Source organism: Notolabrus celidotus, chromosome 5 (assembly GCF_009762535.1).
Source record: "Notolabrus celidotus isolate fNotCel1 chromosome 5, fNotCel1.pri, whole genome shotgun sequence".
In the NCBI taxonomy this organism is placed as follows: domain Eukaryota; kingdom Metazoa; phylum Chordata; class Actinopteri; order Labriformes; family Labridae; genus Notolabrus; species Notolabrus celidotus.
The window spans coordinates 2,777,229-2,794,761 of record NC_048276.1 but is presented as its reverse complement, the minus strand read 5'-3'; the positions used below and the strand labels follow the sequence as shown (position 1 = coordinate 2,794,761).

Below are 17,533 nucleotides of genomic sequence, written 5' to 3'. Positions count from 1 at the left end.
AGTGGCAGAACTCAGCAAATGGTGATTTCAGAATGATAAATATACTCTCAGGTGAGCACGGCTGACGCGGTGAAAAGCTGCCATGCATTTGCAACAAGAGTCAGTGCAACTCTCACAGAAAACCAGTGGCCTCGGCTCTCCAGCACGTTGATCTAATGTTTACATGTTGGCTGAATATACACGGCTGCTCACAGACCCGCGTTACTTCAACCCTCTGAATCTGATCCAGAATCTGATCCTGATGGAGAGGCGCCTGCAGCAGGACCTTTCTGAAGGATTGGTCACAGATTTAGTGTTTCTTGTTGTTTTATTTATCAGTATGTCGACGTGTGTCTTGGTACACAGCTACGAACATGTAGCTATGTGGCAATGCTAACTACAGGAGCACTTATCCATTATAAATAAAAATCATCCACTAGATCTTCAAATCTGCAGACGTGGGGAGTCAAACTGACCTTTGTGTTTATTAAGACAGCCTACAACTAGCATGCCTCCCTCCTAAGCTCCTTGTTAGCACACATCAATCAATCAATCAATCAATCAATCTTTATTTGTAGAGCGCCAAATCACAACAAACGTTATCTCAAGACGCTTTTACAAACATAGGAGGTCTAGACCACACTATGTCAAATTATGAACAGAGACCCAACTTCATGACAGGGTAAGACTCAGTCTGACCCCACCTTAATCCATCATGAGCATTGCACATCACAGTATTTAGCTAGTTACAGTGGTGAGGAAAAACTTCCTTTTAACAGGCAGAAACCTCAGGCAGGACCAGACTCATGTTAGACAGCCATCATGCCTCGACTGAGTTGGGTCTGGAAAGACGGATAGAGGGGAGTAAGAGAGAGAAGTGATAGTGATGACACGAGTCGTAGACGCTGTTGCCGCTGGAGTCCAGCACGTCCGTATCAGCTGGAGTCCAGATCGTCCGCAGCAGGAGGACGTCTACGGCAGCTCAGAGGAATCTACGAGACAATGGAGCTCAGGGACTCCAGAAAGGTATATGGTTAGTAACTTTAATGGGACAGGCAGAGTTAAAGTAAGTGATGAGGGGATTGGGGGGAAGGGGGTGAGCTAGGATCCCAGTGTGTCAGTGTGCCAGTTCCCCCGGCAATCTAGGCCTATAGCAGCATGACAAAAGCTGGTCCAAGCCTGATCCAGCTTAACTATAAGCTTTATCAAAAAGGAAAGTTTTATGTCTACTCTTAAAAGTGGAGAGGGTGTCTGCCTCCTGGACCCTGACTGGTAGATGATTCCAAAGGAGAGGGGGCCTGATAACTGAAACACACATGTGTGCAGGGAATGAAAAACGGAGGAGGGGTTGAGTTGTAGTTTATACAGTCTATGGGCTGAACAAGCTCTGAGCTCTGACTTCCTGTTACAGACCGCATGGCGTTGTGACGTATGAAAAACACTGTAAACTGAAACGGCTGGTTTCAGCACACATTTACAGAAAGGTGGAGAAATCAGAACAGGGGCAGAATGGATTCTTTTCATTTTCAGGGGGTTTGTAGACAGGGACACATATTTCAGGAAGAGAACCATTAAAAAGTCCATTTTGCATGATATGTCACCTTTAAAGAAAAAGCTTTAGGAGTAAGACATGGTGGGAACTTGGTTGTAACAGAAGAGCATCACAGAGAGTGAAGACATGTAGTGGCAGAACTCAGCAAATGGTGATTTCAGAATGATAAATATACTCTCAGGTGAGCACGGCTGACGCGGTGAAAAGCTGCCATGCATTTGCAACAAGAGTCAGTGCAACTCTCACAGAAAACCTTAACCTTGCGTTTTTGGAGAGATTATTATGTGATGAAGAGCGCCCATAGCTACAATTTAATTCAAATTCAATCATACAGGATGAAAGGCTTTCCTTTTGGTTAAAATGTTCCTCCCACCGACGTTTAATTAGATGCTTATTAACTGTGCAACTTTAAAGTGAAGAGAGGACGTGCCTGCTCCTCTTCCTCGGGAGGCTCCTCTCACACATACTGAACAACATCTGGGGGAGCGGTCTGTGCCGAAACACTGCCTCGCCTGAGGGCCGAGTCTGCTGGAGTCTGACAAAGCCAAAACACCGGCTGAAGCAGCAGATGATAAACACATTAAAATCTGCTGGAAAACAAAACGGCAATGCTAATATGAGAGTACAGCAGAGCCAGCTCCACGGTCTGTGTTACATACTGATATGTGCACTTGTTGCTGTTGCTCTGACTTGCTTTAACCCAGCAACAAAAACACCCTAAATGGACCCTGAATGAATCTTCTTCCTGGTTTGCTGGACAGGGTCTTGCTCCACTTTTCCCTTTCAGAGATCTCATCCAGCTAGTCTCACATTTGTGCCTGATAACCGTCATTTCTGGACTCTCAAGACCAGCCTGAGACAAAAACTAAACTAACTTCATAAGTGTGAAAGTGAAGTGTGCTGGACTACTTTTTTCTTAGATGGACTTGATAAAATGTGTGTCTTTAGGTTGTACATGGTATCACTTTAGGCTTCAAACTTTCCTTTTTGATACAGCTTATAGTTAGAGCTGGATCAGGCTTGGACCAGCTCTTAGTTTTGCTGCTATAGGCTTAGACTGACACACTGGGATCCTGTCTTTCCCTCTCTCTCCTCTCTCTGCCTGTCTCTTACTTTAACTCTTCCTGTCCCATTCAAGTTACTAACCATAGACCTTTCTGGAGTCCCTGAGCTCCCTTGTCTCGTAGGTTCCTCTGGATCTCTGCTGTAGATTCCTTCTTTCCTTCCTTCCTTCCTTCTTTCTTTCTTTCTTTCTTTCTTTCTTTCTTTCTTTCTTTCTTTCTTTCTTTCTTTCTTTCTTTCTTTCTTTCTTTCTTTCTTTCTTTCTTTCTTTCTTTCTTTCTTTCTTTCTTTCTTTCTTTCTTTCTTTCTTTCTTTTTTCCTAACTTTCTTTCTTTCTTTCTTTCTTTTCTTTCTTGCTTTCTTTCTTTCTTTCCTTCTTTTTTGTCTTTCTTTTTTCTTCTTTATTTCATTCCTCATTTCTTTCCTTCTTTCCTTCCTTCTTTCTTTCTTTCTTTCTTTCTTTCTTTCTTTAATTCTCTTTTCCTCTCATTCTTTTCTGTTTTCTTTCTTTCCTTTTTTGTTTCTCTCTTTCATTATATTTCATTGTATTCCTTCTTTCCTGCTGTCCTTTCTTTCTTTCTTTCTTATATTCTTTTCATTCCTTTCTGCTTTCTTTCTTTCCTTCTTTCTTTCTTTCATTCTTTCCATGTTTCTTCATCCTTTATGTCTCCGTTTCTTATCCCATCCTTTCCTTCTGTCATTCTTTCACCATTTATTCTCCTCTTTTTCTTTCTTCTGGTCTCCCTCTCTTCTCTCTTTTCTTAGACCTTTCTGGAGTCCATGAGCTCCCTTGTCTCGTAGGTTCCTCTGGATCTCTGCTGCTGTGGACGTGCCAGACTCCAGCTGCTACAACTACTACTATCTGTCTCCCCACTATCATCTCTCTCTCTCTCTTCATCTCCCTCTATCCCTCTCTCCAACACGGTCTCAGCAGATGTGTGTCTAACATGAGTCTGGTCCTGCTGGAGGTTTCTGCCTGTTAAAGATAACAGGCCCCTCTCCTTTGGAATCATCTACCAGTCAGGGTCTGGGAGGCAGACACCCTCTCTACTTTTAAGAGTAGGCTTCAAACTTGCCTTTCTGATAAAGCTTATAGTTAGAGCTGGATCAGGCTTGGACCAGCTCTTAGTTATGCTGCTATAGGCTTAGACTGACGCACTAGGATCCTGTCTTTCCCTCTCTCTCCTCGGTCTGCCTGTCCCATTTAAGTTACTAACCATAGACCTTTCTGGAGTCCCTGAGCTCCCTTGTCCCATAGCTTCCTCTGGATCTCTGCCGTAGACTACTACTATCCGTCTCACTTCATCTCCCTCTCTCTCTTCAGCTCCCTCTATCCCTCTCTCCAACACGGTAGGTCTCAGCAGATGTGTGTCTAACATGAGTCTGGTCCTGCTGGAGGTTTCTGCCTGTTAAAGGAAGTTTGTCCTTGCCACTGTAACTTGCTAAATGCTGCAAAGTGCTCTCCTCATGGTGGATTAAGATGAGATCAGACTGAGTCCTGTCTGTGAGATGGGACTGGGTCTGATCCGGTCTTGAAGTTGGTTCTTTGTTAATAATAGAACATAGAGTACGGTCTAGACCTGCTCTGTTTGGAAAGAGTCTTCAGATTGTTGTGATTTGGGGCAACACAAATAAAGATGTATTGATGATTGATTGAAGGGAAACAGAGAGAGTAATCAACACAGGGGAAATAGATGAGGTCAAACAAAGAGGGAGGGAAACACAAAAGGGTAGGAAGTAACACTAAACAGGAAACACAAGGATCAAGAACTACAAAATACAACAGGAAACACAACAGACTGGACTACAACACAAGACATGGATCACTAATAACAAGAGGACCAACAACAGGAAACAGAGACGGATAAAACACAAGGAAAACATGTACTGTAACATGATATAGGAGGTTTGTAACAATGACTCAGCACTTTTTAAAACCATGAGTATGACTTTTTGTCTGGTCCTGCTGGAGGTTTCTGCCTGTTAAAGGAAGTTTGTCCTTGCCACTGTAACTTGCTAAATGCTGCAAAGTGCTCTGCTCATGGTGGATTAAGATGAGATCAGACTGAGTCCTGTCTGTAAGATGGGACTGGATCCGATCCGGTCTTGATGTTGGGTCTTTGTTAATAATAGAACATAGAGTACGGTCTAGACCTGCTCAGTTTGGAAAGAGTCTTCAGATTGTTGTGATTTGGGGCAACACAAATAAAGATGTATTGATGATTGATTGAAGGGAAACAGAGAGAGTAATCAACACAGGGGAAATAGATGAGGTCAAACAAAGAGGGAGGGAAACACACAAGGGTAGGAAGTAACACTAAACAGGAAACACAAGGATCAAGAACTACAAAATACAACAGGAAACACAACAGACTGGACTACAACACAAGACATGGATCACTAATAACAAGAGGACCAACAACAGGAAACAGTGACAGATAAAACACAAGGAAAACATGTACTGTAACATGATATAGGAGGTTTGTAACAATGACTCAGCACTTTTTAAAACCATGAGTGTGACTTTTTTTCTGGTCCTGCTGGAGGTTTCTGCCTGTTAAAGGAAGTTTGTCCTTGCCACTGTAACTTGCTAAATGCTGCAAAGTGCTCTGCTCATGGTGGATTGAGATGAGATCAGACTGAGTCCTGTATGTAAGATGGGACTGGATCCGATCCGGTCTTGATGTTGGGTCTTTGTTAATAATAGAACATAGAGTACGGTCTAGACCTGCTCAGTTTGGAGAGAGTCTTCAGATAACATTTGTTGAGATTTGGTGAAATATTTGATATTTTACTCATGTGCATACATGTTGTTCTCATGCATTGACACATGACAGCATCATTTACAAGACTTATAGATCCATGTAGGAATGAATTACAATGCAGTCCATATATGAGCAGTCAGACCAAAGAAAGGAATCATCTTTCCAGGTAGTTTGAGTGTCAGTGTTTCTGCAGAACATTGTTTATCGGGGGAGCGGATTGTGCGGCAGGTGGCTCATTAGACATTAAAACACATCAGATCACAGCATTCCACACAAAACCGTGATCCTCTACACACCGGCACTTTTCTCTCACACACTTCTATATTCTCACATGCCCACACGGATACACACCTCCTTCCCCACATGCATATTCACGCCCATACACATAAATCTCACATCACGCAGGCACTGACACTGCGGTATCATTTAGCACACGTATGGATGGTTAGCAGGAGAAAAGGCTTTGGTGCTTTTTGCTGCTATCAAAGCAACACGGGTGGTGAAAACAAATGGCTGGACTGAGCGTTGCATACATATGGAGATCATTTACATATCTCACATGTTTATTTATACAGTAAAGACAAGAGAGAAAGACAGAGCAGCTTCCACACACACACTGTTTTCCCCTCTGGTTTGATGCATTCCCTGTTTCTCATGCACAAAGCCATTTCCCATGCCACCATTACAGATGCACTCTTCTTTATTTCAGAGCCGCACTCGCATGATTTAAGAATTATAGCCGCCATGCTTCAGAGTGAGAAACCAAACAGAGCTGTTATCAGGAGGAGAAGAGAGGCATCCATCACTCTGAGACCAGAATAAAAGGCAGCAATGGGAGTAATTACCTGTGGTAAAAAAGACAATGATGTGTGACTGGAGAGGAACCTCACAGGCAACAGCGCTGTGAGCTCGATGACTTCTTCATCAGCTTCACTTAAATATGGAGCGGTCGATGTGAGGGGAAGTTCTGCTCGGAGAGTTAGAAAACAAAGCTGGATTAGCTTCACGCAGTTTTATTAACTTTCCCTGAAGAAGCACTCGGTATAAAGAAACAATATAAAGTCAGAGAGGAGGAACAGCACCGCTTAAAAGGATGTTTAACTTTGATTCAGTTTAAAGTATAAACGTGTTCACTCACTTCAGGCTTTAATTGACTTTAGTCTGAGGGTGTTGTTGCTTTTTAGATGAACAGCTTTAAGCCTTCATTTTTTGGTGTATCACTTTGTGGTTTATATCCACTTTAAAGCTGGGGTTGGTGTTCAGATTTAGATCCACTTTTTGTTACACTGGTTAAAATGATCTTTATGTCCTGATGGTAATCATTACATAATGTGTTCTTAAAAAAGAGGTAAAAAAAAGCTGCTATCTACAGCCGGAGTAAACCTGGGAAAACACCAACCAATCACCATTTTTTGGGTGCCAAAATTTTAAACCAATCAAATCCCGTCCTGCCGTTCTGCCCGCCTCCTGCAGAGCGTACATTTTCCCTGCGTTCACTCCCTGTCTCCTGCCTCTGCTTCTCCTGACTCTACTGACTACCCCTCTCGCTCCACCTCGGGCCTGTCCCCTCTGACCCGATGAGGAGCTTTGCTCAGGACTGTAGTCCGGATCAGAGTCTAAAAAGCTCTCACCACGGGGGCTCTGACAAGCAGAAGAATTAATGACATTTAGTAAGTCCTACAGAAAATGTAGATGTACTGTAGCGTCCGTCCGGACGCTGTAGTGATGACAAGCCGAGTCGTGAACACGTTGATCTTTAATAACCGGTCACTGTTGGCCGTTACCACGCCAACCAATAAAGCAACAATCAATGTTTGAATGAATGAAGAACTTCTCCTCTTGTCTCTCCTCTCTCCCGCTCACACACTCTACACCTCTCCTGATGCCTTCACTGACTGTCAACACTGTAGGAATTAAGAGCATCTACACTGAACAGGTTTAACAAACAGTAGAGTTGTTACAGTGTTATACATGTGTTATAACTTTTCTCCTGATATCGTGTCACCAGTACAACTGGATAATGCTAGCATGATAGTTGTGAGTGCTAACAGCAGCCATGTTTGTTTGTGTTTTTAACTTTCACTATGAGAATGTTTTGGTGAGGACCGGTTTTGAATCAGTCACGATCATATGGTCGCAGGTCAGCGGCGCTCGTGCATGTGGGAAAAAGCTGACCATTACAGCCAAGTTCCACAAGATCCATCTCCGATCCGTCACAGCACCTGATCTGATAGGTTTCTATTCTAGTCAATGTGTTAACTTCCACTGGATCCGGCAGGTCAGAGCCCTCCAGATCAGATACACAAGACTTCTACTTTTGCTGGATGCCGGAGCATGACGCATCAATCAGTCCCTCCAGGAAGTTGCGATTTCGCGATCGCAACTATCAACGCAAATTCAACCAATCAGTGTGATTTCTGCACGGCCTTGCAATTTTTATACGATCACTGCAACTTTCCCGCAAATTTGACCAATCACCTAAACCTCATCAATTTGGCTTCCTTGGAACATAAACGTAAGTCCTCACTTGATCGGCACTTTTCAAAAACACGCACGGAGAACGTGTGAAGAGCGAGGACAGCAGGCAGGACGAGTGACCATGATAACGTTGTTATTTATAGATACTAGAGTTATTATCTGACGGGCTCAGTGTTAGCTTGGTCTCTACCATAGACTGTAAATAAAAATGGACAGCGTTGCTCCGCCTCTTCCCGTTGTACGGTTCTGAAGCCAAAAAATCCCCCTCCTGGGCGCCGCCATTGTGCAGCCAGAGCCTGTGAAGCCACTGTAATAAGCTCCGCCCTACAGCGTGACGTCACAAGACGCTGTGTGTCCTTTGAAGTTTCTCTCTACAGCAGCTGTGAATCAAAGGAAACAGGAAGTAAAACCCCGTTTTTTAAACTCTAATAACCAACGAAGAAGAAACTTTTCAGGAAAAAGAGGCCTTGAACACAAAACACTCAGATACTAACTACATATCACCACAGCATACGGATGAGAGAAACATTCGTACGACATGTATTTATTTTTTAAAGTTTGACTGCAGCTCCATTCAAATGAATGGGGGAGACGGATTTTTTGACCTATACTGCAGCCAGCCACCAGGGGGCAGACACACTGCTGAAAGCCTCACCACCAGCCACCGGAACCTCTTCCTTGGTCTCTACCTGCAGCAGGTGTGCTTTATGAACCAGCTCTCCTCACCTCCATGCATCTGTCTCATCTTCATTGAGGATTTTTACCCCCCGGTGTGCGCTAGTGACAAAGACACAACCGGGGGGACGTCTGTTTAACATGTGATGTTTGACGTTGTTGCCGTGGTTACCGTCAAAAGCTTGGCGTCTACAGCTTGATTTAATCCAGTTTGGTGAAACATCAGACACATTTAGTAAGTTTGGATCAACTCCTTGTTGAAAGATGCAGATGCATTTCAGAGTGCCGTGAACTGACCGTCTGTCCAGTGCGCCTGTTACTGCAAGGTGCATTCAGGGACCGTTGTAAATGTGCAATACAGTCCTTTCATGGCATTTTACTGTGAATCAAGAGAATCAAAATACAGTCACAGTGGTCACAGAGAGAATGTTTTGTAAGAATTGTAATTTAGCGTATTTACTTGGCCCTAAAATGTTATTGGGGGGGGGAAAAACAAAAAAAACAAAACGCAACTTCACCGCAATTTTTTCAAAAAGCTGTCACAAAATCAGGCTTTATGGGCCGCAACAATCACATTAACCCTCAAGGCTCGGTGCTTGGTCCCCTCCTTTTCATTCTGTACATCCTACCCCTTGGTCACATCATTCGCCATCATGGACTCCAATTTCACTGTTACGCCGACGACACCCAACTCTACCTTTCCACCAAAACAATCAGCGCTGCCACTGTTTCCACCCTCACCACCTGCCTATCTGCAATAAAATCATGGATGACCGGCAATTTTCTAAAACTCAATAGTATCAAATCTGAAATCATCATCATCGGCCCCAAATCCCTCCTCCCCTCCGCCCAGGACTTCAAGCTCTCCATAGACGGTCACTCAGTCACCCCCTCCCCTCAGATCAAGAACCTTGGCGTCATCTTCGATCAGACTCTCTCCTTCCAACCCCACATCCGTCACATCACCAAAACTGCCTTATTTCACCTCCGCAACATCGCCCGCCTCCGTCCCACTCTCTCCAAATCCGCTGCTGAAACCCTAATTCATGCTTTTATATCCTCACGACTTGACTACTGCAATAGCCTCCTGTATGGTCTTCCCTCCTACCATCTACAAAAACTACAATACGTACAGAACTCTGCTGCCCGGCTACTCACCTACTCCCGCTCCAGAGACCACATCACCCCTGTCCTTCAACAGCTCCACTGGCTCCCCGTAAAACAGCGCATCCATTTCAAGATCCTGCTCACCACGTACAAATCCCTCAATAACCTGGCCCCCCCCATACCTCACTGACCTTCTCCGGTACTACCACCCCTCCCGCCGTCTCCGATCCTCTGACTCCAACCTCCTCACTCCCATCACTAAATCCAAGCACCGTACCTTGGGGGACCGGGCCTTTGCCATAGCCGCCCCCACCCTCTGGAACTCTCTCCCCCCACACATCCGTGCTTCTGACTCACTTCATTCATTTAAGAAACAGTTAAAAACTTACCTTTTCAAACAGGCATTCCCCTCACATGAATTATTCCACCTCTTCCCTTGTCGTCTGCTTGTCTTGTATGTCTTTATTTGTATTTATTTATTTATTTGTAAAGCGTCTTTGAGTTATTTAAAAGCGCTATATAAAACTTAGGTATTATTATTATTATTATTATTAAAAAATCCAGCGAAATCCTGGAGGGACTGATCAATCTCAACAGAGCAGATGGAGCGGGACAGGAAGTCAGGTTTCACCAAAAACAAAATGAAAACATCCGGTTAATTTTCAGAATAAAACACTCTGTGTTATCACCAGATCGTATTTCACTTAACTACAACAACAAACCAAAGTCATGATGAGCGGAGCCAGGCCTGGAGTCAACAGGTCAGAGGTTTTCAGAGGACCAGAAAGACAACATGGATGAGGAGAGGAGGAGGAGGAGAATCCTTGATTCAGTGATTACTGCAGGAAAACCTCGATCACATGACTCCAGCTGTCCGGTGGTCCTGCTCCGTGCTGCGAGAAAACACGGAGCAGGACTGAACATGGATCTTGTGGAAGTTTAATATAATTTAGAAGATGTGCAGCATTTATTTTGAATTTAACTTTGCACACTAAGAGGAATAATGAGAGAACCTGTGGCTGTTACAGTAAAAGCATGTGCTTTCTGTTGACATTCTTTGTGCGCTTGTTTTGTGAAGGGAAAACAGTTTAAGGGATCAAATCTGCATGAGTCTGACTGGATGGACCAGACGTCACCAGAGCCGCTTCGTCTTACAGAGAGGAAATAAGGCAGAGATGCAGGTTTCTCTGGTAATGCAGCTGAAGCTCACTGAAGCAAAGAAGGAAAACTATGACACATTGATCAACACTTGTGTAATAGTTAAATGTTTACACACAGTGATCAAAGTTGAACCTTTCCTTCCTCGTTCATTCAGAGCACAAAGTTTACAGCGCTGCTCCTCTTCCTGGAATGTAGAAAAGCTTGATAACCCCTCCCTCGTCTCTCACACAGCCAGCTCCACTCTGCACATGAACTCTTGTTCCCTCCCCTTCAGATCTATAGTTGCAGGATGGGTGTAACCAACATGGTGGTGAGCTGACAGGCCTCTGATCCTGCTCAAACACATGCTGTTGAGATCAGAGCTCAGACTAGTTTCACTTCTCAGGAAGTGAGCCTCAGTCAGTCGTCGACAGCGAGTGTTGAAATGGCGCAGAAAGGAGTTCAGCTGGACCGGGAATCCTTCTCTTGTTCCGTCTGTTTGGATCTACTGAAGGATCCGGTGACTGTTCCCTGTGGACACAGCTACTGCATGGACTGTATTAAAGCCCACTGGGATATAGAGGAGGAGAAGGAGAGCTACAGCTGCCCTCAGTGTAGGCACACCTTCACCCCGAGGCCTGCCCTGCTGAAAAACACCATGCTGGAGACGATACTGCAGGAACTGAAGAAGACCGGACTCCTAGCTGCTCCTGAGGATCCCTCTTATGCTGGACCTGAAGATGTGGCCTGTGACATCTGCACCGGGAGGAAACTCAAAGCCAGTAAGTCCTGTCTGCAGTGTCTGGCTTCTTACTGCCAGAAACACCTTCAGCCTCATTTTGAAGCAGCTCCATTGAGGAAACACAAGCTGGTGGAGCCCTCCAAGAAGCTCCAGGAGAACGTCTGCTCTCGTCATGATGAGGTGATGAAGATGTTCTGTCGTACTGATCAGCAGTCTATCTGTTATCTCTGCTCTGTGGACGAACACAAAGGCCACGACACGGTCTCAGCTGCAGCAGAGTGGACTGAGAAGCAGAGAGAGCTGGAGGAGAGTCGACTAAACATCCAGCAGAGAATCCAGGACAGAGAGAAAGATGTGGAGCAGCTTCAACAGGAGGTGGAGGCTATCAACGGCTCCGCTGATAAAGCAGTGGAGCACAGTGAGGAGATGTTCACCCAGCTGATCCGTCTCATGGAGGAACGACGCTCTGACGTGAGGCAGCGGGTCAGATCCCAGCAGGAAACTGAAGTGAGTCGAGTCAGAGAGCTTCAGGAGAAGCTGGAGCAGGAGATCACTGAGCTGAAGAGGAGAGACGCTGAGCTGCAGAAGCTGGCACACACAGAGGACCACAACCAGTTTCTACAGGACTACCCCTCACTGTCAGGACTCAGTGGACCTGCAGACCCATCCAGGATCAAGACCCGTTCTCTCAGGTACTTTGAGGATGTGACAGCAGCTGTGTCAGAAGTCAGAGATCAACTACAGGAGGTTCTGAGAGAGAAGTGGACCAACGTCTCACAGGCAACGACTGAAGTGGAGGCTTTACTGTCAGAACCACCAGAGCCCAAGACCAGAGCTGGGTTCTTAAGATACTCACGTGGAGTCACACTGGATCCAAACACAGCAAACACACGGCTGTTATTATCTGATGGGAACAGAAGAGCAACACGGAAACAACAAGAACAGTCTTATTCTAGTCACACAGACAGATTCACAGGTTGGTGTCAGGTCCTGAGTAGAGAGAGTCTGAGCGGACGTTGTTACTGGGAGGTGGAGTGGAGAGGGAGAGGAGTTGATGTAGCAGTCGCATACAAGAATATCAGCAGAGCAGGAGACTCAGATGATTGTGGATTTGGATCCAATGATAAATCTTGGTCTTTATTTTGTGACAACAACAGTTATAACTTTTGGTACAACAATGTGGAGACTCCTGTCTCAGGTCCTCGGTCCTCCAGAGTAGGAGTGTACCTGGATCACAGAGCAGGTATTCTGTCCTTCTACAGCGTCTCTGATACCATGACTCTCCTCCACAGAGTCCAGACCACATTCACTCAGCCCCTCTATGCTGGACTTGGGTTTAACTCGATTTTTGCAGCCCCTGAAGACACTGCTGAGTTTTGTGAACTCCACTAAAAACCTTCAAGTCCATTCAAGACCTTTCATACAAATCAAATGAATCAAAGTTCTTTACAGCCGCTGAAAACAAGAAGCAGAAGGAAAGAAATGTCCAAACATACCACATCTTCAAAAACAGGAATGCTAATGCACACCCACAACAATCAAATATATGTCCTTCAAAATAAGAGACAGCATCAAAATAACAAGAAGAACCTCAATATTTAAAATCAATCATAAAATAGGGTCAGGATCAAAACTGAAGATAAAATAAAGTCAATACAAATATTAAAACAACTGAGGCAACAAATAATAAACAACAAGTAGTTAAAAAGTGTTTGATATCAGTCCACTGTGACAGACAAAGCACAAAGTTTACAGCACTGCTCCTCTTCCTGGAATGTAGAAGAGCTTGATAACCCCTCCCTCGTCTCTCACACAGCCAGCTCCACTCTGCACATGAACTCTTGTTCCCTCCCCTTCAGATCTATAGTTGCATGATGGGTGTAACACTGGATCCAATACAAGAACAGTCTTATTCTAGTCACACAGACAGATTCACAGGTGGGTGTCAGGTCCTGAGTAGAGAGAGTCTGAGCGGACGTTGTTACTGGGAGGTGGAGTGGAGAGGGAGAGGAGTTGAGGTAGCAGTCGCATACAAGAATATCAGCAGAGCAGGAGGCTCACATGATTGTGTATTTGGATTCAATGATAAATCTTGGTCTTTATTTTGTTACAACAACAGTTATAACTTTTGGTACAACAAAGTCAGCACTCCTGTCTCAGGTCCTCGGTCCTCCAGAGTAGGAGTGTACCTGGATCACAGAGCAGGTATTCTGTCCTTCTACAGCGTCTCTGAAACCATGACTCTCCTCCACAGAGTCCAGACCACATTCACTCAGCCCCTCTATGCTGGACTAAGGTTTGTCAATAATGAAGACACTGCTGAGTTCTGTGAACTCCACTAAAAACCATCAAGTCCATTCAGACCAAATATGAGCAACAAGAGGATTTCAAAGCTGCATGGTTCTGGTCTGATGGTTCTCCCTCCAAGAACTCTCTGTGCTTCAGGTCTTCCTGCCGGCTTTGTGAGTCTTTTTGGAGCTGCTGCTTTTGTAGACGCTTTAAGGGATGAGGACAGTGATGCTGGATTATTTGCAACAGTTGGGTTTCTAATTTTGATGAAGCTTCAAAATAAGAAGAAAAAAAACAGCTCTGTGTGAAATGTTTGTGTTCCACAGGATGGGAAGATCTTTATTTGTTGTTTGCTTGTTGATCACGCTTCATAAATTTTGAGCCAATGATGTTTGTTTTATTTTGTAGAGGCTTTTATTTTGAAAGGGCATCAGTGTGTGGGGCAGGTTTTGCAGGTATGAAGTGTTAGAAAAGACTTGAAAACATGACAAAGTGAAAAGCAGGAGCTTCTTTCTGATCCTGAATCAAAGGATGTAAAGTCTGCAGATGAAAATATCATCTCTAACATGTCATGATGTTCATGTTTCTACATTCAGGATCCTGTTTTTATTGAGTCCAATCAGCTGATCAAACAAGTCCTTTTCATTCTTTGTTCAACTGATGAAGACTTTAATACTCACATCAATAATTAGGATTGTTGGACTTCTCTTAGATTGTACAGATGAACTTTCTGACTTCAGGTTTGTTGCTGATTGAGCTAACTGCAGCAGATATTCCTGTCTGCTTCTTTTGGATCAGTGGATTTGTAAAGACGTCTACACTCACACTTTTTTTTTGTGGTGATCCAAATGTTGTTTTCCACAAATGGATGTACAGATGAGGTTCAGTGAGGTTTGATAGAAGTGTATTAAATAATCACATGGATTTGTAAAAGCTCTTTTCTTTTGGGGACTCAGCTGAGATTCTGCTGAAGTGAACTGATTGTGTAAGTGAAATCAACCTGTACCTAAAAATCATCCAATAAATCAAAGTGTGTCTTTAACAGCACCGTGTCTGTCCTCACTTTCAATCCATCAAGCTTTATTTATAGAACACCTTTCATACAAATCAAATGAATCAAAGTTCTTTATAGCCGCTGAAAACAAGAAGCAGAAGGAAAGAAATGTCCAAACATACCACATCTTCAAAAACAGGAATGCTAATGCACACCCACAACAATCAAATATATGTCCTTCAAAATAAGAGACAGCATCAAAATAACAAGAAGAACATCAATATTTAAAATCAATCATAAAAAAGGGTCAGGATCAAAACTGAAGATCAAATAAAGTCAATACAAATATTAAAAAAACTGAGTCAACAAATAATAAACAACAAGTAGTTAAAAAGTGTTTGATATCAGTTCACTGTGAAAGACAAAGCCTTAAGTTTACAGCGCTGCTCCTCTTCCTGGAATGTAGAAAAGCTTGATAACCCCTCCCTCGTCTCTCACACAGCCAGCTCCACTCTGCACATGAACTCTTGTTCCCTCCCCTTCAGATCTATAGTTGCAGGATGGGTGTAACCATCCTGGTGGTGAGCTGACAGGCCTCTGATCCTGCTTAAACACATGCTGTTGAGATCAGAGCTCAGACTAGTTTCACTTCTCAGGTAGTGAGCCTCAGTCAGTCGTCGACAGCGAGTGTTGAAATGGCGCAGAAAGGAGTTCAGCTGGACCGGGAATCCTTCTCTTGTTCCGTCTGTTTGGATCTACTGAAGGATCCGGTGACTGTTCCCTGTGGACACAGCTACTGCATGGACTGTATTAAAGCCCACTGGGATACAGAGGAGGAGAAGGAGAGCTACAGCTGCCCTCAGTGTAGGCACACCTTCACCCCGAGGCCTGCCCTGCTGAGAAACACCATGCTGGAGACGATACTACAGGAACTGAAGAAGACCGGACTCCTAGCTGCTCGTGAGGATCCCTCTTATGCTGGACCTGAAGATGTGGCCTGTGACATCTGCACCGGGAGGAAACTCAAAGCCAGTAAGTCCTGTCTGCAGTGTCTGGCTTCTTACTGCCAGAAACACCTTCAGCCTCATTTTGAAGCAGCTCCATTGAAGAAACACAAGCTGGTGGAGCCCTCCAAGAAGCTCCAGGAGAACGTCTGCTCTCGTCATGATGAGGTGATGAAGATGTTCTGTCGTACTGATCAGCAGTCTATCTGTTATCTCTGCTCTGTGGACGAACACAAAGGCCACGACACGGTCTCAGCTGCAGCAGAGCGGACTGAGAAGCAGAGAGAGCTGGAGGAGAGTCGACTGAACATCCAGCAGAGAATCCAGGACAGAGAGAAAGATGTGGAGCAGCTTCAACAGGAGGTGGAGGCTATCAACGGCTCCGCTGATAAAGCAGTGGAGCACAGTGAGGAGATGTTCACCCAGCTGATCCGTCTCATGGAGGAACGACGCTCTGACGTGAGGCAGCGGGTCAGATCCCAGCAGGAAACTGAAGTGAGTCGAGTCAGAGAGCTTCAGGAGAAGCTGGAGCAGGAGATCACTGAGCTGAAGAGGAGAGACGCTGAGCTGCAGAAGCTGGCACACACAGAGGACCACAACCAGTTTCTACAGGACTACCCCTCACTGTCAGGACTCAGTGGACCTGCAGACTCATCCAGCATCAAGACCCGTCCTCTCAGGTACTTTGAGGATGTGACAGCAGCTGTGTCAGAAGTCAGAGATCAACTACAGGAGGTCCTGAGAGAGAAGTGGACTAACGTCTCACAGGCTGCGACTGAAGTGGATGCTTTACTGTCAGAACCACCAGAGCCCAAGACCAGAGCTGGGTTCTTAAGATACTCATGTGGAGTCACACTGGATCCAAACACAGCACACACATGGCTGTTATTATCTGATGGGAACAGAAGAGCAACACTGAAACAACCAGAACAGTCTTATTCTAGTCACCCAGACAGATGCACAGGTCGGTTTCAGATCCTGAGTAGAGAGAGTCTGAGCGGACGTTGTTACTGGGAGGTGGAGCGGAGAGGGGGCGGAGTTGAGGTAGCAGTCGCATACAAGAATATCAGCAGAGCAGGAGACTCAGATGATTGTAGATTTGGATTCAATGATAAATCTTGGTCTTTATTTTGTAACAACAACAGTTATAACTTTTGGTACAACAATGTGGAGACTCCTGTCTCAGGTCCTCGGTCCTCCAGATTAGGAGTGTACCTGGATCACAGAGCAGGTATTCTGTCCTTCTACAGCGTCTCTGATACCATGACTCTCCTCCACAGAGTCCAGACCACATTCACTCAGCCCCTCTATGCTGGACTAAGGTTGTACTGTATTGAAGACACTGCTGAGTTCTGTGAACTCCACTAAAAACCTTCAAGTCCATTCAGACCAAATGTGAGCAACAAGAGGATTTCAAAGCTGCATGGTTCTGGTCTGATGGTTCTCCCTCCAAGGACTCTCTGTGCTTCAGGTCTTCATGCCGGCTTTGTGAGTCTTTTTGGAGCTGCTGCTTTTGTAGACGCTTTAAGGGATGAGGACAGTGATGCTGGATTATTTGCAACAGTTGGGTTTCTATTTTTGATGAAGCTTCAAAATAAGAGAAAAAAAACAGCTCTGTGTGAAATGTTTGTGTTCCACAGGATGGGAAGATCTTTATTTGTTGTTTGCTTGTTGATCATGCTTCACGAATTTCGTTAAAATGGTTAAAATGATGTTTGTTTTATTTTGTAGAGACTTTTATTTTGA

General features: G+C 44.6%; 2 protein-coding genes across 2 annotated transcripts; both read left to right on the top strand.

The window, feature by feature from the left end:
* Positions 1 to 10,982: 10,982 nt before the first annotated feature.
* Positions 10,983 to 14,833, top strand: LOC117813347 (tripartite motif-containing protein 16-like). The gene has a single exon (XM_034684512.1). The coding sequence runs from the start codon at positions 11,204 to 11,206 to the stop codon at positions 12,890 to 12,892; it is 1,689 nt and encodes a 562-aa protein (XP_034540403.1). The 5' UTR covers positions 10,983 to 11,203; the 3' UTR covers positions 12,893 to 14,833.
* Positions 14,834 to 15,450: 617 nt separating this feature from the next.
* On the top strand, positions 15,451 to 17,396 carry LOC117813348 (tripartite motif-containing protein 16-like). The gene has a single exon (XM_034684513.1). It carries the CDS (start codon positions 15,479 to 15,481, stop codon positions 17,153 to 17,155), a length of 1,677 nt encoding a protein of 558 aa, XP_034540404.1. The 5' UTR covers positions 15,451 to 15,478; the 3' UTR covers positions 17,156 to 17,396.
* The last annotated feature ends 137 nt before the right edge of the window (positions 17,397 to 17,533 follow it).